This window comes from Cajanus cajan, chromosome 4, assembly GCF_000230855.2.
Source record: "Cajanus cajan strain Asha chromosome 4, NIPB_CcT2T_4, whole genome shotgun sequence".
NCBI lineage: Eukaryota > Viridiplantae > Streptophyta > Magnoliopsida > Fabales > Fabaceae > Cajanus > Cajanus cajan.
This window is the reverse complement of record NC_138520.1, coordinates 52973808-52996151: the sequence shown is the minus strand read 5'-3', so window position 1 is coordinate 52996151 and position 22344 is coordinate 52973808. Positions and strand designations below refer to the sequence as shown.

At 30.6% G+C, this 22344-nt stretch overlaps 1 protein-coding gene across 1 annotated transcript; it reads left to right on the top strand.

Annotated features, from left to right (window-relative positions):
• The first annotated feature begins 18268 nt into the window (after positions 1 to 18268).
• On the top strand, positions 18269 to 21491 carry LOC109814292 (serine/threonine-protein kinase OXI1). The gene is made up of 2 exons (XM_020378680.3): positions 18269 to 18906; positions 20478 to 21491. The coding sequence occupies exons 1-2, from the start codon at positions 18512 to 18514 to the stop codon at positions 21355 to 21357; spliced, it is 1275 nt and encodes a 424-aa protein (XP_020234269.1). The 5' UTR covers positions 18269 to 18511; the 3' UTR covers positions 21358 to 21491.
• The last annotated feature ends 853 nt before the right edge of the window (positions 21492 to 22344 follow it).

Genomic DNA, 22344 nt, shown 5'->3' with positions numbered 1-22344 from the left:
ATTAGTCCGAACTATGTTCTAATGTTTCATGTCCTATCAAAGCAACCCAACATGAAGCCTAAGTCTTATCACCAACATCTTCAGCATCATGCTAATCATCACCTACATAATCAACACAAGAGCAACAACAAAGACAAAAGGAGTGAAAAACATCTCACTTTGGCTCATGGTACAAGAATGCAATTTGGATAACCAAACACAAACAAGGAATACAAAACATAACATACACAAATAATATCATTATCACATTGGTTCATTCATGACATAATAAATAATAAAAGTTAACATTATAATGCATATGCAATAGACATGGACTACATGTTATCATGCCTGTGACGCTAGTAAAAACATCTCACTTGTGCATTGTCGTTAGCAATACACGTAGAATAGCTTAGGATTACATGCTGAGTCACACCCTCTACGCATTAGAAGGAGATATTACTAGGGTCTGATCGAAATAGATAAGTCACGCAAGATACATCCCATGCACACGAGGGCAGGACTATGACTTCTCAACCTAAGTTATCCCTAAGGTTGGTTTTCAAGCTTTTACACAAAGGACCTTCCTAACGATGAATTTCATATCATATCCCAAAAATACATTTTATGCAATTGATACATGTCAAATAGACTCGATGTAATAACATACACATGATCTCATTTCACATATCACATATTCCTCATATTACCTCATATATCCCATTACATTCTCAAATACATCAACTAGTCATTAGTAAAAAGGTAGTATCAAGATCATAAGGGTAAAACATCCAACAAACAGTCATTGGGCGATGTTACCTTACTAAGCGAATTCAGCTCCCTATAGCCTTTAACTAAGCAACTATCATATAGTTGAGCCACCAACATTTAGCTAAGCCTCCAACATTTAGTTGAGCAATCAACATCTAGTTGAGCAAGCTAAGCCTCATAGGGCATCTCACTAAGCGACCAATATCTGGCTAAGCAAGTTGAGCTCGTTAGGACTTCTGATTGAGCAACCCAACACATCTAGCTGAACGAGAATACAATATTCCTCCCTATAAATCACGTTTCCTTAGCAACTACAAGTTACCCATATCCAATTTTATGCATAAACTCATATTAAAAGTGCTCTATAATGTGCAATTAACATTCCAAATTACTCGATATACACATATCAATATCTTCACAAACTATTACAACAAGTTCCCTTAGGATTTCCTATAGGAACCCACAGAAACCTCACACCATACAATTACAATCCAAAACATACAATTGATCATATATTCAAACAATTCACGTCATTAGGAATGTGTAAGAAGAATAATAGACAAAATAGACGCATTTAGGAAAAATCCCTCATACATAGGCATACAACATATATAGGATTGAGGGTTAATCCCATTATCCAACATACAATCTCACATCTAGAGTGAGGTTTCTCACTCCCCCTTACCTCAATAAGCAGAAGAAGACGGATGTACGGTCTTGAAGTGGTTTCCTTCTTGTTCTTGTTCTTCGAGCTCTAAAGCATTGAAGAATGCATATGCAAAAATGAAAGAAACATAAACTAATTAAAAGAAAATTGTTCTTTTAAAACTTAACATCTCTTTAACCTCTCTTTAACCCTCCAATTAAAATGTATTAACCTTAATTACAAATCCCTTCCCTTTTATTTAATTAAAATAAAACATTTGATTGAAATATTTAATCAAAACACCTTATATAATATTCTAAAACATGTCAAATAATTAAAATAATTATTAACACAACTCTACTAATTAAAAAAAATATCAAAAATATTTATTAAATACTTATATTATATTTTTTGAAAAATAGGGTGTTACACAACTAATGTTGTTTTTATCTATGATGAAGGAATTTTATCAAGCAATACAAGAAAGTGAGTAAAAAATAATTTTGGAAGAAAATGGAAACAACTTTGACTCACAAATACAACAAACAAACACTAATAATGTTACTTAACTAACAAGTCGAGTTGATCAATCACATTTTGATGTTACTAAAAATAGAGTTGGAAGGTGTGAGAAAAAGGGTAAAATTCAATGATGTTTGACAATTTAATACCTTTATGGAATAAGTTATGCGAATTTTATATTGGAACTACTAAAAGTATCCAACAACTTACATCTTGTTTTAACATGAGAAGGAAAATGCTAAAAGGAAGAATTAAGTTACCTCATTATTAAAAACAATAGAAGGATTTTCTTAAGAAGAGGTTGTGGGAACTTCTATGTTGATAACTAATAATAACAACCATTGCAATTATTTTTTCACTAGAGATACTCCTCAAATGAAAAAGGTATTTGTGACTCAAGTTTTAGATAAGTATAGTGTTTGATAAAATTTAGAAAAATACTTATTCAATGGAATAGATGCTTTTAGCTAGCTATTTTTATTGTTCAGTAGGTTTTATGTTTATGTGATTTATTGCAAATTAAGAATATATATATATATATATATATATATATATAAAAGGAGGATTATAATAATACCAGTGTAATTTTTACTAAGTATTATACCGTTCAATAACTTTATATTAAATGTGAATTTTGCAAATTCAACCGTTAGATTGAAAGTTCTTTACTCTTAGATCATACATACAAAATTTTATTTTAATCCAAGATGATTTGGTATTTCATTCTTATAAAATAAAATTGACGTAATATATATATATTTTAAAATATATTAAAATATGAACACTTTGATTACCTTCAAGTTGTTGTTTAATTTTAACAAAATTTGATATAAACATATAAAGTGATATTAACTTTTAATCTAACGCAACCTACTTCCCATCCTCATGCGATGGCATTAGCAAAGCTTCAAGAAGAAAAGATTGTTGATTGACGTCGCCATTCTTGCAACTCCACCTTATCTTCTTCGTCTATTATATAAGTTGTAGCCTTCATATCATTCATGATTCAAGAAAACTACTGCATACCATAAGGATTTTAGAATCTATGATTCTCATATACATTTGTAATAGTAAGATAGACTTACTTTGATCCATGAGGGGCCTAATAAAATTATTTCTTTATTCTCCTTTCCCAATTTGTCTCTCGCCTTTCCTTTCTTTTCTCACTAGTCTTTCTTGATGGTTATAATGAGTGATTTTTTTTTAAGTAGAGACAAAACCCTTATTTCCTTTCTTTAGCCAACTTCCATCAACTTGGTTACCATCAGTTTTTTAAAGTTTAGAAACAATAACTTCCCATACTAACCAATAGGTCCCTTTATTTTATTAAATCATATTTAGGCCCATAATTATATTTCACATGAGTCAAATTATTTAATTTACGCATTTATTTTTTTAACATTCTTCCACTTGACTCATGTGATACCATAATACTTCACGATTTAATAGTTATATAAATCATAATGAGTATTAAAAGACCTTAAATAATTGGTTCTATCATTAATCGTAATTAAAGATACAAAATAATAAGAGTCATGGAGGTTACATGTCATTCAATCAACACATTCCCTTCCATGTACTACTATATTATCGTTCTCCTTAATATGACTTTAAAAATTTCCATAATGGGTTCAAACATAAAGTCATTTTCATTAACAATCACGTAATATGTTTTCCACTTCATAATTTGCATGCATATACATAAAGTAGAAAACAGAAATTTCATAAACTTGTACATTAACAAGCTTAGAGTGTCAAATAGGCATTAATAAAAACATTAACATTCAACATTCACTAGTAGACATAATGCCCATATTCTCTACATGGCCAATAAATACTTTGGGCAGCAACCCTTTTGTTAAAGGGTCAGTAATCATAAGATTAGCGCTAATATGTTCTATTGACACTTCTTTCTAAACTTCTTCTTTAACGAAAATTTAAAGTATTTCAATTACATATTGATAGGAAAGAATGGCTCAATCCAATAAGGTGGTGAATTGGATTTAATGAAACTTAAAAATTTTATCAGAGTTTAAGGATCTTTATTTCATTTAAAACTTTTCTAATACAAATTTTCAATGAAGTTTATTGAACCTCTTGTAAATGGGAATGACTTCTATATGATTTCTTGCTTAATATTTATTGAATTAGCTCACATAACAATTTATATGCAATGCTTATGTTCAAGTTTAAACCATTTTAATCATGCAATAAAATTAATCAAAACCAGCCATTTAAAATTCAATTAAAGATTGATTAATGCAAGAGATAAGGATGAGAGAAGAGTGCAAAGTATTTTATCCTGGTTCAACCACTCCACATGTGACCTACATCCAGTCCTCAATCATAACCTGATCAAGATTTGTTCCACTATCTTAATGAAGAAGTTTTACAAGCATACCACACATGCATACACTTCAACACTCAAGATAGACCCTTTCTTCCACCCAAGAAAGCACTTCTTGTAGAAACCCACTACATGAATTCTTTACCACTTGGGACACCTACTCAAGATTTTCTTAACACAATACACAAAAGTTTAAAGGAACGAATTCACCTGGAAGCTGAAAAAATCAGACTGTGAACTCTTAACCAATCTTAAACCTGCCTTCCAAGAATGTAGTGATGATGATGATTTCTCTCAAAGCATTTCACTAAATGTTTTTCTTCTTGGTTTCATAAAGAAAACACTCCAAGAAGGTCACAAAGACTTCACAAAATCAATCGTTTACTCTCTTTTATTCTCTATACACTACAAGAAAATGACGATTTTGCGACGGTTATATGACCTATATTGCGATGGTTAGAACTGCCGCAAAGACAACATTGCGACGGTTTGGGAACCGTCGTAGAATTATCCGTCACCAGGCAATTTTGCGACGGTTATCAGAACCCTTGCACAAACCGTCGCAAACTTGAAATTGCTACCCTTTCATCAACTGTCGCACTAACTGTCTCTAAATTAATATTACGATTCTTTTTTTACCCGTCGAAAATTATAATTTTTTTTAATTTTAATAAATTTATTAATGTAACAATCCTCATATTTGGCCTCTCAAGGGTTCTATTTTACAATATTTCACTATTTAACATGTTTTATCCTTACTTGTACAATTTCTGGGAAACTTCCTAAAAGGTCACCCATCCCTGTACTACTCCAGGTCAAGCACGCTTAACTGTGAAGTTCTAATGAGTAGGCTACCGAAATGTATATGTATGTTGTCAGTATAACTTGTACAAATTAATTCATTTAAGTTATCCTCAAATATACAATCTCATATTTGTACTATAATAATAATATATAATAATTTTATATTATGAATAATAATAATAATAATAATAATAATATATTTAGTTATTTTTTATTTATATGTACTTACTTTTATAATTAACATCTACTTATTTCTATTTAAAATTATAATTTAAATTATTTAATTTTATAATTTATAATGATAATATAATTTATAAAATTATAAATATTTATTTATTACATACTTATAAATTTAATTTTAATATTTTAAATAATTATTAATTAATTTAATATATTTATTTACCTTAAATCAAACATATAAAATTCAAAAAAATGTATTTATCCTTGTTTTATTTTCTAATTATCAACTATTAATAAAATACTAACTTAAAATCTTATCTAATTATATATAATATTCTCATATCAAATTTAAAAGCAGATATTAGTTATACAAAAATATTAAGATCATATAGTAAATTGTCAATAAGATTTTAGTTAAATAATTTAAAATAATTAATGTTTCAATTATATTGTTAATTAGAAAATAATTTATTCCAAAACTAATAATTTTTTTTATATTAATTATTAGTAAAATTTAATAACTTTTAAATTAACAATTAATTGGATCGATGAAATTCAACACACACCATGAGTTATTGAGCGGAATAACTTTACCAAGAGTTATTTTGTAAGTTATCTTAAATCAAACATATAATATTCAAAAAATGTATTTATCCTTGTTTTATTTTTTAATTATCAACCATTAATAAAATACTAACTTAAAATCTTATCTAATTATATCATAATATTTTCATATCAAATTTAAAATCAATTTTTACATTTTCGACAAATATAAATTTTTCTGAAATATTCCATCAATAATATAGCTTTTCCTACAAAAATTTTCTCATCGAAAATATAAATTTTCCGACAGATTGAATTTAATTTTATAAGAAATCATCTTCGATTAATATAACATTTTGTATATATGATTTAAAAGTAAATGATTTTCAATTTAACGGTTGAATTTACAAATTCACATTTAATATAAAATTATTGAGCGGTGTAACACTTAGTAAAATTTACACCGATGTAATTATAACCCCCCTCATATATATATATATATATATATATATATATATATATATATATATATATTAAATGTGACTTTTACTAAGTATTACACCGCTCAATAACTTTATATTAAATATAAATTTGGTAAATCCAACTGTTAGATTGAAAGTTCATATCTCTCATAGATTATATATACAAAACTTTATATTAATCCAAGATGATTTGATACTTCATTTTTATAAAACAAAATTGATGTAATATATTCATTTCAAAATACACTAAAATATAAACATTTTGATTACCTTCCAGTTGTTCAATTTTAACAAAATTTGATATACACTTATAAAGTGATATGAACTTTCAATTTAACGATTTGGAATAGTGGGGCACTTGCCCCCACAACTATTTGACATATACATAATTTTTTATCTAAAAAGTAATATATTTTAAAAAATAAAAATTATATTCTAATAAAATAAAATATAGATTCTGAAAAAAAAAATATTTATTTATTTGATATCTGTTAAATTTTTGAAAGAAATTAATTCTCATGTGATAAAATTTTTTTCTTAAATAATGAATTAATTTTTAAAAAAGTTTAATTATAATATATATATTGATATATATATATATATATATATATATATATATGTCTTAATACTCACATATATAATGTAATATATTAAAATAAATAATTTTTTGATAAAATAAAATTTTTCCATGCATGTTTATCTTTTTTTTATTTATTTATTGTATACGTTGATTAGAAAAATAAAAATAGTAAAATTGTATATATTAATTAAAAAAATCAAAATAAGAAAAATCTGAAGATTTATGTTCCATTTAGAATTGTTATTATAAGATATATTTTAAAATAAATTATCATTTTAAAATATATATTAGATATTAAAAACATATTTATATCATAAATAAATTAAACTGGATTTTTATAAAATTTAACATATTTATTTTTATATTTTTAATAGTGTTATAAAGATGGAAATTAAAATAAAATTTATAAAATTTAACATTGTAAATTATTCAATAATATGTGATTTGATAACTCAAAAATTAAGTTATAAAATGATAATTATATTTATTTATATACTCTAACACATCTTACATACAAGATAAATTCATAAGTTTGTTGAAAGATAAATTTATATTTTAGTCACGATTTTGAAATTATATAAAGAAAAAAATGGTGTACCTCATGTTAAAGGAAGTATATATAAAATTGTTATTAAAATATAAGTTTATTAAGATAATATACATAATACTTCAAAAAAAATTTAATTTTAATAAAAAAAAATTGTCTTCTAGATTGCGACGGTTTATAGTAAACCGTCGCAATGCTGAAAATTTTGCGACGGTTTATGACTAACTGTCGCAACATTAAAAAAATTTGCGACGGTTTATGATTAACTGTTGCAATCTTCAACAAATTTTGCGACGGTTTATCATAAACCGTGGCAATGTTCAACAAATTTTGCGACGGTTTACGATAAACCGTCGCAATATTGGACAATTTTGCGACGGTTTTTGATAAACCGTCGCAATGTTCTACAAATTTTGTGACGGTTTACGATAAACCGTCGCAATGTTGAATAATTTTGCGACGATTTTGAAAAACTGTCGTATGAAGGGTCGCAATATCAAAGCGACGACAGTTTCTAGATAACCGTCGCAATTTATCATTTTCCTGCAATTTATCATTTTCCTTGTAGTGATACTTGTTTCAAAATGTGAAAACCATTTATAAAGTTTTCCATACCCAGATAATCGATTATTTTTAAGGATAATCGATTATTTTGTTTTTCATGAATTCTGGAAATCACTCAAGAACAGAATAATTAATTATTTTGCATGATAATCGATAATTAAGAGAGTACTTTATGGAATAATCGATTATTTAACAGATAATTGATTATTACAGCAAGCTTTCTCAACCTCTTGAAAAACAAAGTTGAAATAATCGATTATAGTTAGTAATAATCAATTATTTTGAGTTAGTTTTCAAAATTCGATTTCACACATTCAAAACCTTTTCAAGTTATTTTTAATCATCATCATACTCACTCTTAGACAATTAGATTTAAGATTTAACTCATGCATAAAGCACACACATGCATAAACAATAAAATTGACCAACAAGGCAACTCAACACATAAGAACACATAAACTACTTCTATTACATATTGTATTCTTTCATGGCCTTCATGTCTTCTCTTTTGTTCTTGTCCTTGATTAGCTTGTGTCCTTTGTTATCATCAAAACTCTCAGAACTTGATTCACCATCCATGAATCTCAACACATATGCTTAGCACCTTTGGAATACTTGTCGTTTATAGAAAAGAAAATAGCTGCAGAATTATCACAATAAATTTTCAGCGGCTTGGCAATACTATCAACTACTCCAAGTCCCGAAATAAAATTTTGCAACCAATTAGCCTAAACTATGGCCTCAAAGCATGCAACAAATTCAACCCCCACAGTGGATGCAGCAATGACTGACTGCTTCGTACTCTTCCATGAAATCGCTCCTCTGGCTAAAAGATACACATAACCAAATGTAGACTTTCTTGTATCCATGCAATTAAAAAAGTCTGAATATGTATATCCAATCACCTCAAGATTATCAGATCTCTTATAAGTAAGCATATGATTCTTTTTTCCTTGTAAGTATCTTAAGACTTTCTTTAGAGCTTTCAAATGATCCAATCCTGGATTACTCTAGTATCTACCAAGCATACCAACTAAAAAGTTAATATCCAACCTTGTACATGTCTAGGCATACATCAAACTCCCAACAACAGATGGATAAGGGATATTTTCCATCTGTTTCCGTTCCAAATCATTCTTTGGACATTGCATGAGACTAAATTTATCTCCTTTATGTATTGGAATGAGAGATGCTGAACATTTATCCATTCTGAATCTCTCTAAAACTTTATTAATATATGCTTTTTAAGACAAACCTAACGGTCCTTGTGATCTATCACGAAATATTTCTATTCCTATCACATAGCCTACCTCACCCATATCCATTTCAAAGTTATTAGAGAGAAACTTCTTAGTCTCACTTCATAGACCAAGGTCATTAGTTGCAAGCAAGATGTCATCAACATACATAATCAAAAATATAAACTTGCTCCCACTAACCTTTAGATATATACACCAATCAACAATGTTTTCCTTAAATCCAAAGGACATAATAGTATCATTGAACTTAAGATACCATTGTCAGGAAGCCTATTCAAGTCCGTATATTGATTTCTTAACTTTACACACCATGTGTTTCTTTCCTTCTTCAATGAACCCCACTGTTTGGTCCATATAAACATTTTCTTCTAAATTTTCATTTAGAAAGGCAATTTTAACATCCATTTAATGTAACTCAAGATCATAATGAGCTACTAGTGCCATAATAATTATGAAAGAATCTTTCCTAGAAAATGGTGAAAATGTTTCTTTATAGTCAATGTCATCTTTTTGAGTAAAATCTTTGGTAACAAGTCGAGCCTTGTAACGTTCGATATTGCCATAAGAGTCACACTTAGTCTTAAAGACCCATTTGCCCCCAACTCTCTTACATCCTTCAGGAAATTCTACAAGGTCCCATACACGATTCTGTGCCATTGATTTAAGATCATCTTTCATGGCATCTAACCACTTATCAAAATTATCATCATTAATGACTTCTAAAAATGAAATTGGATCATTATCAATGCCTAAGTCATTTTCTGACTCTTGTAGATAAACCATGTAATCATTCAAAATAGCATATTTCCTTTCTCTTTGGGATCTTCTTAATACCATTTATTGTGGTTGTTCTACCATAGGTTCATTGTTAACCTCGGGATCATTAATTTGTTGTTCTTCTTGATCGTTGTTTGGTTCAACAACACAGGGAACAACAATTCTTGAACTAGAAGTACTAGTTAAGGGAACTTGTACTCTAACTTCCTTAATTTCAACATTTTGTGAAGCTTCACTCCCACAAGTTTCACCATTTTCAATGAACTGGACATTTCCAGTTTCAATAATTCTTATATTAAGCCTGCGAGACAGAGAGTAATATTGTATTTGTATCTTTGTAGACTAAGGTGTTCGAAATGTCAGTAATGGACTAAACCTTAGTAAGTGTTGTAAACCTATGTATCCTCTCCATGAGAGTAACCCAAATACTCAAACACAAGTCTCTGTAAAACTAAGGTAACAAACCTTAGTGAGTGTAGGAAATTCACAATCCTCTTTGTGAGAGTAATGTATGCACTCAACCAAAACTGTCTAGCCAACATTGTAAAGCCTGAAGAGGCTAGGAAAACAATAATTTTAAAGCCCGGAGGGGCTTGTCAAAGAATACTCACTACTAGCCAGAAGTGGCTGAGAAGAATATACTAGCGTTGGTGAGTGAAGCCAACGGGCTAGGAGTGGTCGAGAATACTTAGAGAACCAGAAGTGGTATAAGAATACTAGCATTGGTGAGAAGCCGACGGGCCAGGAGTGGTCGAGAATACTTGGAGAACCAGAAGTGGTTTAAGAATACTAGCGTTGGTGAGTGAAGTTGATGGGCCAGGAGTGGTCGAGAATATTCAAGGCCAGGAGTGGTCGAGAATACTCAGGTCCAGGAGTGGATGATAATACTCAATGTTCTTTATTTCATATCTAGTGGAACCCTTCAAGTTGAAGGAGACTGGATGTAGCTTTTTGAGCGAACCAGTATAAAATGATTGCATCCTTTTATTTACTTAGACGCAAATCTTCCTTACTGATTAAACATTTGTGAAAGACTTTGTCCGGTGTTTATATATCTTTAAAACAACTTTTAGACGAAGACGCCAACTTTGCTTGACAAACTTATTACACTAAAAGTTTCATCTGCTACTTATCCTTAAATGAAACTATCTTGAAAAAGGAAAATGTAAGAACTTCAATTAATATTTTTACGAAACATTTTCCCTAGTGGATGATAAACCCTTCAGATGCATTGATCGTATGTTAAGAAAACTCTACATAAACGTTTGATATTCAAAAGTGCAGTGGACGAAGAGCACTACTCCTGGGAAAATGTTTTAAAATACCTTTGTTCATACACACACATATTCAACCCCCCCTTCTATGTGTTTTTCTACTAACCTCATATTCAACATCACATTCCCCTATTACCTAATTCCAAACTCGTGAATGTATGCCTTTACCGTTACCCACCTTTCCAGAAATCCAAACTTGAAAAACAAGTGTCAGAGTTACTCAAGTCAGGTATGATTTGTTTGAGTCAAAGCCCTTTGTCTTCTCCGGTTCTACTTGTCAAAAAGAAAGATGGGAATTGGCATTGTTGTGTTGATTATCGCGCTCTAAATTCCATCACAATGAAGGATAGATTTCTAATGCCTACTATTGATGAGTTATTAGATGACCTTGGCAGTGCCTCATGGTTCACTAAACTGGATTTACGTAAGGGATTTCATCAAACTGCATGGTAGAGGAGGACATTCATAAAACAACCTCTCAAACACATCAGGGTCATTATGAGTATAATGTTATGCCCTTTGGACTTTGTAATGCACCTTCTACATTTTAGTCTATGATGAATGAACTTTTGAAGCCTTTTCTTTGAAAGTTTGTCACATTGTTTTTTGATGATATCCTTGTTTATATAGCCTTTCTTTTGAAGCTCATCTCCACCACTTGGAATCTGTGTTTTCTTCTATTTTGCAGGCATAATTTTTTCTACGATCCACCAAGTGTGTATTTGCCCAACGACAGCTCGAGTACCTTGGGCACATTGTTTCTTTACAAGGTGTGGCATCGAAGCATTCAAAGATTCAAGCCATGGTTGATTGGCTAGTTCCTAATTCTTCTACGTAACTCTACAGTTTTCTAAGGCTTACAGGTTTTTACCGCAAATTCATCAAAAGTTATGTAGCCATTTCTTTGCCTCTTACCAACCTTCTTCACAAAGAAAACTTCAGTTGGTCCCCAAAGGCCTAGTCTTCTTTTGATGCTCTCAAGCGTGCCATGATGATTGCACCAGTTTTGGCTTTACCAAATTTCAGTGAACCTTTTACATTGGAGATTGATTCCTCGGGCTTAGCAAAGGGTGTTGTGCTTATGCAAGGGAATCATCTTATTGCATTTTTTAGTAAGCCTTTTTGTCCTCACCTTCAACTTGCCTCCATGTATGTTCACGAATTGCATGTTATCACTACTGCTGTTCGAAAGTGGCGTCAATACTTGCTCAATCATACCTTTACTATCCTCACTGACCATCATGGTCTCAAAGATTTAATGTCTCAGGTCATTCAAACACCTGAACAATAAACATATCTCTCCAAACTCTTAGGCTATGATTATTCAATACATTACAAATCAGGGGCTAGTAATGTTGTTGTTGACGCTTTGTCTCACATCTCGGTACTCATGTCATCCATTTTCTATACCCTGTTTATACCCAACTTCACCTTACTCAAAGAGCTACACAAGTTACTTAAGGATAACCTTGAATTTCGTTTGTTACTTACCCAAATTAAGGATGATCCCAATTCTCATGCTGATTTTTGCATCCATTGTGACCTTGTTTTCTTCAAAGGCAAAATTTGGATTAATGTTAATAATTCATTTCGGACAACCTTACATGAAGAGTTTCACCAAACCTCTTTGGGTGGCCATTTAGGGGTAGCCTAGACCCTTCACCATTTGTAAGCAAACTTATTCTGGACACACATGTGAAAAGATGTCCAAACATTTGTTGTTCAATGTTCCACTTGCCAACTAATGAAATACGAGACCGAACGCCCAATTGGCCTCCTCCAACCTCTCTTAGTTCCTTCATCAATTTGGGAATATTTGTCCTCAGACTTTATCATTGGCTTTCCTAATTCAAAAGGAAACACTACCATTTTGGTTGTAGTGGATCGTTTCTCTAAAGGGGTTTATCTTGGGGTTCTGCCTTCTCATTACTCAGCTTACAAGGTTGTTATGTTGTTTGTGGATATGGTGTGTAAACTTCATGGATTACCTCATAGCCTAGTGTCAAATTGTGATCACATTTTTATCAGAAACTTTTGACGCGAATTGTTAAATTATGTGGTACCAAGCTACGAATGAGCACCGCTTATCATCTTGAGTCCAACGACCAAATTGAAGTCCTCAACAAATTTTTGGAACAGTATTTGCGTTCGTTTGTGCATGAAAAACCCTTATAATGATCAAAGTTCATCTCTCTAGCTGAATGGTCTTACAACACCTTTGTTCATTTCAGAACTGGCCTCACCCCTTATGAGATCACTTATGGAAAACCCCCACCTACAATTCCTCATTATATATTAAACTCTTCCAATATTGAGGTTGTTGATTTAGTACTTACTACTCATGAGGCTCCCTACGAACTATTACAAAATTGCTTATCCAAAGCACAAACAGTCATGAAGCATTCTGCTAATAGCAAACGCCGCGACATACATTACAAGGTTGGTGACTGGGTTTATGTCAAATTGAGGCCTTATCGAAAACTCTTAGTTTTGGGTTCTATCATAAGCTTTCTAAGCGATTCTATGGTCCATTTCAAATTACTGCGCGGATTGGTCCCATGGCTTATCGCTTACAATTGCCTCCTTCTAAAATTCACCCTATTTTCTATTGTTCACTTCTAAAACCTCACTAGGGTCCTTTGGTTCCACACTCTATTTCTTTGCCAATTCTTGTTGTAGAAAACCATCTCATTGTGGAACCATTAACAATATTGGATTGTAAATTGGATTGCTCCACTTCTCCCCTCACCAAGCTAGTGCTTGTCCAATGGCTTGGTCTTGCACCTGAGGACACAAGTTGAGAAAATTGGGAGGACTTTCGTAATATTTACCACCTTGAGGACAAGGTATTTTTCTCCAGGGGAAGGAGATGATAACAACATGGCTAATACTTCCAAGCCCAAAAGGATCACCAAGAGTCCCAGCCACCTTCATGACTTTGTCTGATATGAGTCACATGGGAGATGTGTGAATTGGTTATAGCGACTTTTATGATTATGTATTTATAAATTGTTAAATTCTCTTTTCTGTTTTTGGAATGTGTGAACAACCAATGATTGACATTTGTATTACTTTTAAATAATACTTTGAGAATAAAAAAAGACAGAGAAAAATTTTCTTAGATTAATAGTAAATTAGTAGTTGTTCCTCTACTCTATCATATTGCTGCATTGTGTTTGATTTTTGTGTTTACTATTATGATTTTTTACTTTTGTCAAATAATGTTTTATCCTCAAGTATTTTGGAATTTCTTTTCGAGAATGTAATATACTATGTCTAGTTCAGGACAAATGTTTGTACATTTATTCTGAAAAGGCACGATTGCAATCGCCATCGGATCATCAATTTTACATTTAGGCATAAAATCTAAAGTAAAAGTATTATGAACCTTGGGTTAAAGAACTTTGATACTCCAATACATAATTGCTGCCATTGAACTACATTTGTCATTAGCAGAAATTAATCTGATGTATTGGTAATGGGTAATGCTGTCCACATTATCTCAACTTTGGAGGTATACCAAGGAGAAAGTAATCCTTTAATTGAGAAAATGTTGGAATTAAAAAAAGAAAAAACAGAATTGGATTTAACTTTTCGAATAAATTTTAAATTAAATAACATGTTTGTACATTTAGGAAAATTGTTTGGTTTATATGAAAGTTTTGTCGTAAAAAGGAAGGAATAATGAAAGTATAAAATTATTTCCCAACATAGGCTATTGAGTTTAACGTAAAGGTGTCTTTTTAGGATTAGTTTATCACTTTTGATGATTACTAATAACTAATTTTGAGTTGATATTATTGGATTTAAAATTTTAAATTATCATGGAGATTTTAAATGATGTTCGAAAGTGATTGTATGCATATTTAAAATGTTATATTGTCTATTAAAGTTTTAAAATTAGTAATATAATATTCAAAATTAGCTAAAGGTAATCTTGAAAGTTGTAAGGAAAATAACATTTTAACGTTTGTTCATAATCGTGTTTCATCGATACTAAAATCATATATATTAAAATAAGTTAAGTATTATACATATTAACCACTTAGGGAGAGAAGTGTAATTTCAAAAAAAAATATAGAAAAATGATCATGTGATTATTTTATATAATTATGATATTGGTGAAAAATATCCATTATTAAAAGTAAACTAATTTCTCCACATACAAAATAGACATTCTTCTATCAACATAATCTATTTATATCCAAAACCAAGATTCAAAGTCTGAAAAGAATTGGTTAAGAGATTCTAGGTGCTACACTTGTATTAATGAATCATGTAATTTTATTTTATTTTTTTTTTTGAAAGAAAAGAGTTTTTTTTATCAACAGGAAAGGCAATGAAAGAAGGAGAAAGAAAAAATTAACTACTTCTAGGGTACAAAGTTTTTATAGTATTCATAAGGACAAAAATAGATAACTATCTCAAATACTGAAACAAAGAAAAAATTCATCAAAAGAATTGACTCCTAATTTTGTCAACCAATCAACACATTTATTACCCTTCCTATATAAGTATATATAAAGGAGATATCTTAAGGGAGAGTGAGAAAAACTCTAATTTTTGGAAATTAGAGGACCATACGGGTAAAGTAACGACATCCCTTGCTTGACAAACAACAATCCATTCATTGAGTCTAACTTACAAATAACAAAGTTGTATTCTACCTCATGTACAATACGAAGACCATGATAAATGTCAAGCAGTTCTGTATTTACATTAGTTGAGATACCACAATATCTTATAAATCTTTGAATTCATTGCTTGAGATGATTTTGAAGAAGACTACCAAAACCTAACATGCTTGGATTCCCCAAAGAGCTCCCATTTGTGTTGATTTTGATGGTAGACTTATTTAGAGTAGCCTACCTAACTAGAAGATGGTCAATATAAGCATTTTTTTTTATTGAAAGCCGAAATGGATAGAGCCATTATGGTGTTGATTTGGTTGATTACATACCATTCATGCCAAACAAGATCCTGAAAAAACTTCACAAGTCCTTGCCTTCTAGATTGTCCAAGAACTGATTACAAAAAGCATACCTATGCTACTATTTGAATTATCTCTCAGCTAACTGGGAAAGTTATCATCATCTCACCAAATGAAATTGAAAGAGCTTCAAATCTATTTAACTTTATGACAATCTCTCAACACATAAAAAAAGTCTTCCCAAGAAGCACCACACCTGCTATAAGAAGGGTCAAAAGACAATCTTTCTACTCTAAAAGCATTAGTTGGTAAAGATAGGTGGCTAGAAAGCCACAAAAAGTATATAAATCTTTTACATATTTTCTAATGAGTGACCCAATAATATCCTCTCTCTCTCTCTCTCTCTCTCTTTCTCTCTCTCTCTTTTTCTGTAAATCATTTTAATAATCTACCTTAAATTTTATTACAAAAAATTTCAAGAAAAAATATAGTTTATGCCAACTTAAAAAAAAGGAGTTATGTACTATTTCAATCTATTATCCTTTTGGCTTAAATATGTTGTTAGTCCTTTTAAGTATTATAGTTGAGAAATTTTAGTCTTTCAAATTTTAATTGAATAATTTTAGTCTCTCAAGTATCGTCATTGTGCAAGTTTGGCCTCTCAAACTTTTAATTAAACAATTTTAATATTTAAGTATCACAATCTATGTTACATAGACACAACATGGGACTACTGTGTCCCCTAGTCCGAAACTCTTTTGGAGTGGAGACAGCATGTCCACACAAATTGGACACATCTTCATCGTGGACACCTAAACTAACATATCTCCAAACACATGTAAATAAACATGTCTCTATCTTTATGCATTATTTGATACGTGCATTTGAGATTTTTTTTTTAAAAAAATTAAATCTCAATAAAAAAAATATAAACAAAGAAGAGAGAATTTGAGTTTTTTTTTTCAAGAATAAATCTCAATAGAAATAGAAACAAAAAAGGGAGAATGTATTTTTTTTAAAAGGAAAAATCTCAATAAAAATAAAAACAAAGAAGTGAAGATTTGATATTTTTTATTGCAAAATATGATGTATCTTAATAATTTATTTTTGAGACTTAGTAAGTAATTGTTATATTAATATATAAATTTTTTGCCATGTTATTTGTATTATATATTATATATATGTGTGTGTGCCATGTCCTATGTTTTTTGATTTTGTTGTATCTTCATGTTCGTCTATATCGTGTCCAAATTCGTACTACATAAATCACAATTATACAATTTATTTATTTATTTAAGTTACATATATTATTAATTTTAGTAATAATATATGTTATTCAAATAGGTTAAAAATTGTATAACTGCAATATTTGGGGACTGCCATACAATTATGATACTTAAAAGAATTAAAATTGCATGATTGCGATACTTTAGAGATTAAAATTACCTAATTAAAATCTTAAGAACTAAAATTATACAATTGTTATACTCAAAAGATCAAAACTACAATTAAGTCTTTAAAATATTATCTGTTGTCTTATTTATTTTAATTCATTTTTTTTTTATTTTATTAACTATTTTAACACTAAACTAATTTGAGTAAAAAAGAAACTAAACTAATTAAAATCGGGGATAAAAACTAAAATACGACACTTAAAAATAATGTCACAGATACAGTTTTTTTTATTATAAAAAACTTAAACAAGATACTGTATTTATAAGATCTTAAAACATAGTATTTAAGTCAATTAAAATACATTTACCCATGCATTATGCAAGCAATAATTCTAGTTATATGTAAAATACGTTGCACCTTCCATTAATGAGGAGCATAATTTTTAAAATTGAAAAAGACAGCAACAAAATTCAAATATTTTAAACAAAAATATAATTTTTTTTTAAAAAAAAATGTATTTTATGCATTGCCACGTAACCCACGTTGAAAATGTACCTTCTTACATTGTCTTCTGTTTCCTTGTTTTGGGTAAACCATTTTCTTAATATAGCCTCTTCTGATTTTGAAGTTTGAACGTCCCCTATAGATTCACACGTATTCCAGAGTCGTATCCTTGCACTTCCACCCTAACAATTAACAAACCCGTTTTCACTTTCGACACCCCAGCGCCAATAGCATCCCGCCACGTCAGCATCGTCCCACGTGTGCACGGTGAAGATCCCCACGGAGCCGCACCCTATAAAAGCCTCTGAGAAACAACAACAGGGAGCTGAAACGAGTGCGTGCGTGCGTGCGTGCGTGCGTGCGTGCATGCGTGCGTACGCCGAGTCACCCACCGGAGGCGCTCCGTGATGTACGGCGGCGACAGCGACAGCGAGCACGAGCTCCGGCGCGGCGACGCCATGGACTTCCGGGACCTGAAGGTGGTATCCGCCGTGGGACGCGGGGCCAAGGGCGTGGTGTTCCTGGCGAGGCCGTACAGCGGCACGTGCGGGGAGTGGCTGGCGCTGAAGGTGGTGTCGAAGGCGCTGCTGCAGAAGAAGAATAAGAGCGACAGTGGGTGTAAGAGGGTGTCGTTTGAGAGGCACATACTGTGTCGTTTTGATCACCCGTTATTGCCCAAGTTCCGTGGGGCCTTTGAAACGGACCAACTCCTTGGATTCGCAATCGATTATTGCCACGGTGGGACTCTACATTCTCTTCGCAAAAAACAACCCCACAAGACTTTCTCTGAAGAAACCATAAGGTAATTATCCCTTTTTCCTTTCTCTTTCTATTATTACAAAATTCAAAACATCAAGTAATTGATTCCAATAATACTAAATCCTCTTAACAAAAATTTCAGTTTCAAGTTTTGTGTTTGATCCTATTAAAGTTCTGGAGTTCTGACTTGTATATGAAAAATTAGTTTAAAAGAAAAATTTTATTAAAAGTAATTAAGTTAAATTTTTCAATGACAAAAATTAGTTATCATTCAAACTAATTATAATCAAATTTGAAAAATTTAGTGTTTTCAAGAAATTTTAAAGATAGAATCGTGCTATGTATAATTTGAGTTCTCTCCACCACCATTATAAACATGCTATTTGTCACAAAATGTGATATCTCTTTGGGCCATAAATTCCAATCTTGATTTCTTGCGTCAGTGATTAATTAGTCTCTTCTATATGTCCATTTTTTTTTATTGAGATAATGATTTTGGAAAATATTTGGATTGCAAGCTTAAAATTCAGATTAATTTTTCCAAAATTTACTTTTCTCTCACGTGTGTGAGAAAACTGAATGAAAAGGTTGCTTTAGCTATTTGTAGCTTGGTTGTTTTTTATGTGTTATTTTGGATATGGATACCATACATGTTTAAGAAATGAGTCACACTTATAATATTGATTACTCAAATAAAAAATATGAAATTATAAATCTTTCCTTCATTTCTCTTGTAAATCACGTAGGTGCATGTATTTTATTAATCCCTTGAAATGGAAACTTTTAAAATTTTCTTTCTTTTTAAAATATGTGAAATTTAACGGGTATGGTTAATTTCTACTTTCAAAAACTGATTTTAGTTTTCAAAATACAACTCAAAAAAATTGCATAGATAATTGTTAGTAGGTGATTCAAAGCACAAGGAGTAAAATTAAGTATGATATCGAACAAAAATAAAGTTAGAAGAGGGAGAAGATACAATCTTCTAATCATTAATATATGAATGCATTAAACATTAAACAATATATAAAAGTTTAGCCTTGTTTTTAATAGTGTTAAAAAAGTAAAAAAGAAAAGTAAACAAGGCTTAAGCTCAATAGTGTTAAATTTATAATTTTATTTTATTTTTAATTCTACAATTTAAGTTCTTTAATTTTATAAAAATTATAATTTTTGTTCTCATCCATTAATTATTAAAATTGTTACGTTAATTATAATTTAATATTAAGTAAATGACATAATTATTAATATTTAATAATATTTAAATTAAATTTTACTTTTTGTTCTCGTTTTCACCTTATTTTTTTAGTTTTATGAAGTAAAAATGAGAATTAAAAATAAAATTTACTTAAATATTATTAAATTTTGATTAGTGTGTCATCTATCTAATGAGTAATGTAATATCATAATCAACATTATAATTTTAATGGATATATATTTAATAAAAAAATCAAAATTATAAATTTTATTAAATTAAAAAATTAAAATTGTAGAATTAAAAATAGAGAAATGAAAATGACAAGTTTAATATTATAAAGAGATGAAAGGCAAAAAATAACCAAATTATTATTACTGATGATTCTGTTCCATACAATTTTGTTTTTTGTTGTTAAGGTTTTACGCAGTTGAATTGGTCCTAGCATTGGAGTATTTGCACAATTTCGGAGTAGTGTACAGGGACTTGAAGCCAGAGAACATCATGATCCAAGAATCAGGTCATATAATGCTCGTGGATTTCGACCTCTCCAAGATGCTACACAAGTCAAACTCGTCGAGTTGCAACTCCTCACCCGGTTCAGACTCGTCCCCGGAGAAGGACCGAAGGAAGCGACGATTCTCGCGCTTCAACTGTTACTGTCACTCGGCGCAACTCATTCATGACTCAGAGATTCCGAGTCAGCTGATGCGTCGTCGGAGCGAGTCAGACTCGGTGGAAAAGTCAAACTCGTTCGTGGGAACCGAGGATTACGTGGCACCCGAGGTTATTTCAGGTGAAGGACACGATTTCGGAGTTGATTGGTGGTCGTTGGGCGTTGTTTTGTACGAGATGCTCTACGGGAAGACACCGTTTAAGGGTGCAAATAGGAAGGAAACGTTTCACCAAATTTTGACCAAGGAGCCTGAGTTGACAGGGGAAACGACACCGTTGAGGGACTTGATTAAGAAGTTGCTTACAAAAGATCCCAATCGTAGGATCGAGGTGGATGATATCAAGGGTCATGATTTCTTTAAATGTGTCAAGTGGGACACGATCTTGGAAATTGCGCGTCCACCCTATATACCTCAAAATGAAATTGTGGATTCTGAAGGGTTTTCAAGAAAAGATGTGGAGTCCTTTGTTCATGGGATATTTTTCCCCAAGAATAAAAAGCAAGGAGAGAAAAAGGAGAATGAGGGGCAGAAAGAGGACGATAAAAAGTGCGATAATAAGAATGTGTGGGTTGAGAAGTTGAACCAAAATTCTACCAAGGATGAAAATTTTTTAATCTTTTGATTTGATTGATTCTTTTATAAATATTTTTGTTCATCCTACTTGTAAATCTTTATTGCATTATGTTTTCTCTCTCAAGCTTCTTGTATTGACAACAAGATGATTTAGTTGTACTAAAAGAATTTAGGTCATCTCCATTTTCTTGTGTCCATTTAATTTGCATTACTATTTTTTATGTATAATGGTTATTAATATTTTTTTTATGATTGACATTTAATGTCATTTATATACTTAAATTTATAGAGATGGAGAGATCCAAACACGTATTAAAGTTGAAAAATGTTTGCTATAACCAATGTGCAAATAGTTGGAAAATTATGCTTTTCCTTTGACATGGAAGTTCCGGTGACAAGTGAAGTTCAACTAAGGATATACAATTATCCGTAATATATGTACCATTTCTATTCCATATTTCACTATCTTATTTTTAACTCCACAATTTACACATGTAATCCATAACTCTTCTTAAAAATGTAAAAACATTTTTTAGAGTGTAAACATTTCTGTCACGTTTCTCTAAATCTCAATTCAACTTTAGCATTAGTAATTAATGGAGTGAATCATTATTATAAATAACTCCTTATATTTTAGTATTTTTATTGCAAACTCAAACCTCATCCAAAATTCAAAAGAAAATTATGATAGAGTGAATTTTCACTTTTTGATCATGAGGTTGTTCTCAATATTCCACCCAAAAATTCATCTATAAAGTAAACTAGGATTCATATACTTTGAATGTCATACATATGTGACAACTATATATTGTTTTTGCAACTCAAACCCAATTATGACGGAACTCTACATTGCTTCAAATTCATTGGGAGTCTCTAAACCCCAAATACATGACTTAAATTTTCTATTGAATTCCACAATAGTATTTAGGAAAACACTCACTTTATCATAATTTTTTTTTCATGATTTGCCACATACAAAATCTATATATGATGAAGAATAAAAAATATTCTTTATAGCAATCTTCATTGTCAGCAC

What these genes read in the sequence shown, in the direction of transcription:
- LOC109814292 (XM_020378680.3), top strand. Translation starts at nt 18,512, where the DNA reads ATGTACGGCGGCGACAGCGACAGCGAGCACGAGCTCCGGCGCGGCGAC. An exon ending in TTCTCTGAAGAAACCATAAG is followed by an intron (nt 18,907 to 20,477) that starts GTAATTATCCCT and finishes TTTGTTGTTAAG; the next exon opens with GTTTTACGCAGTTGAATTGG.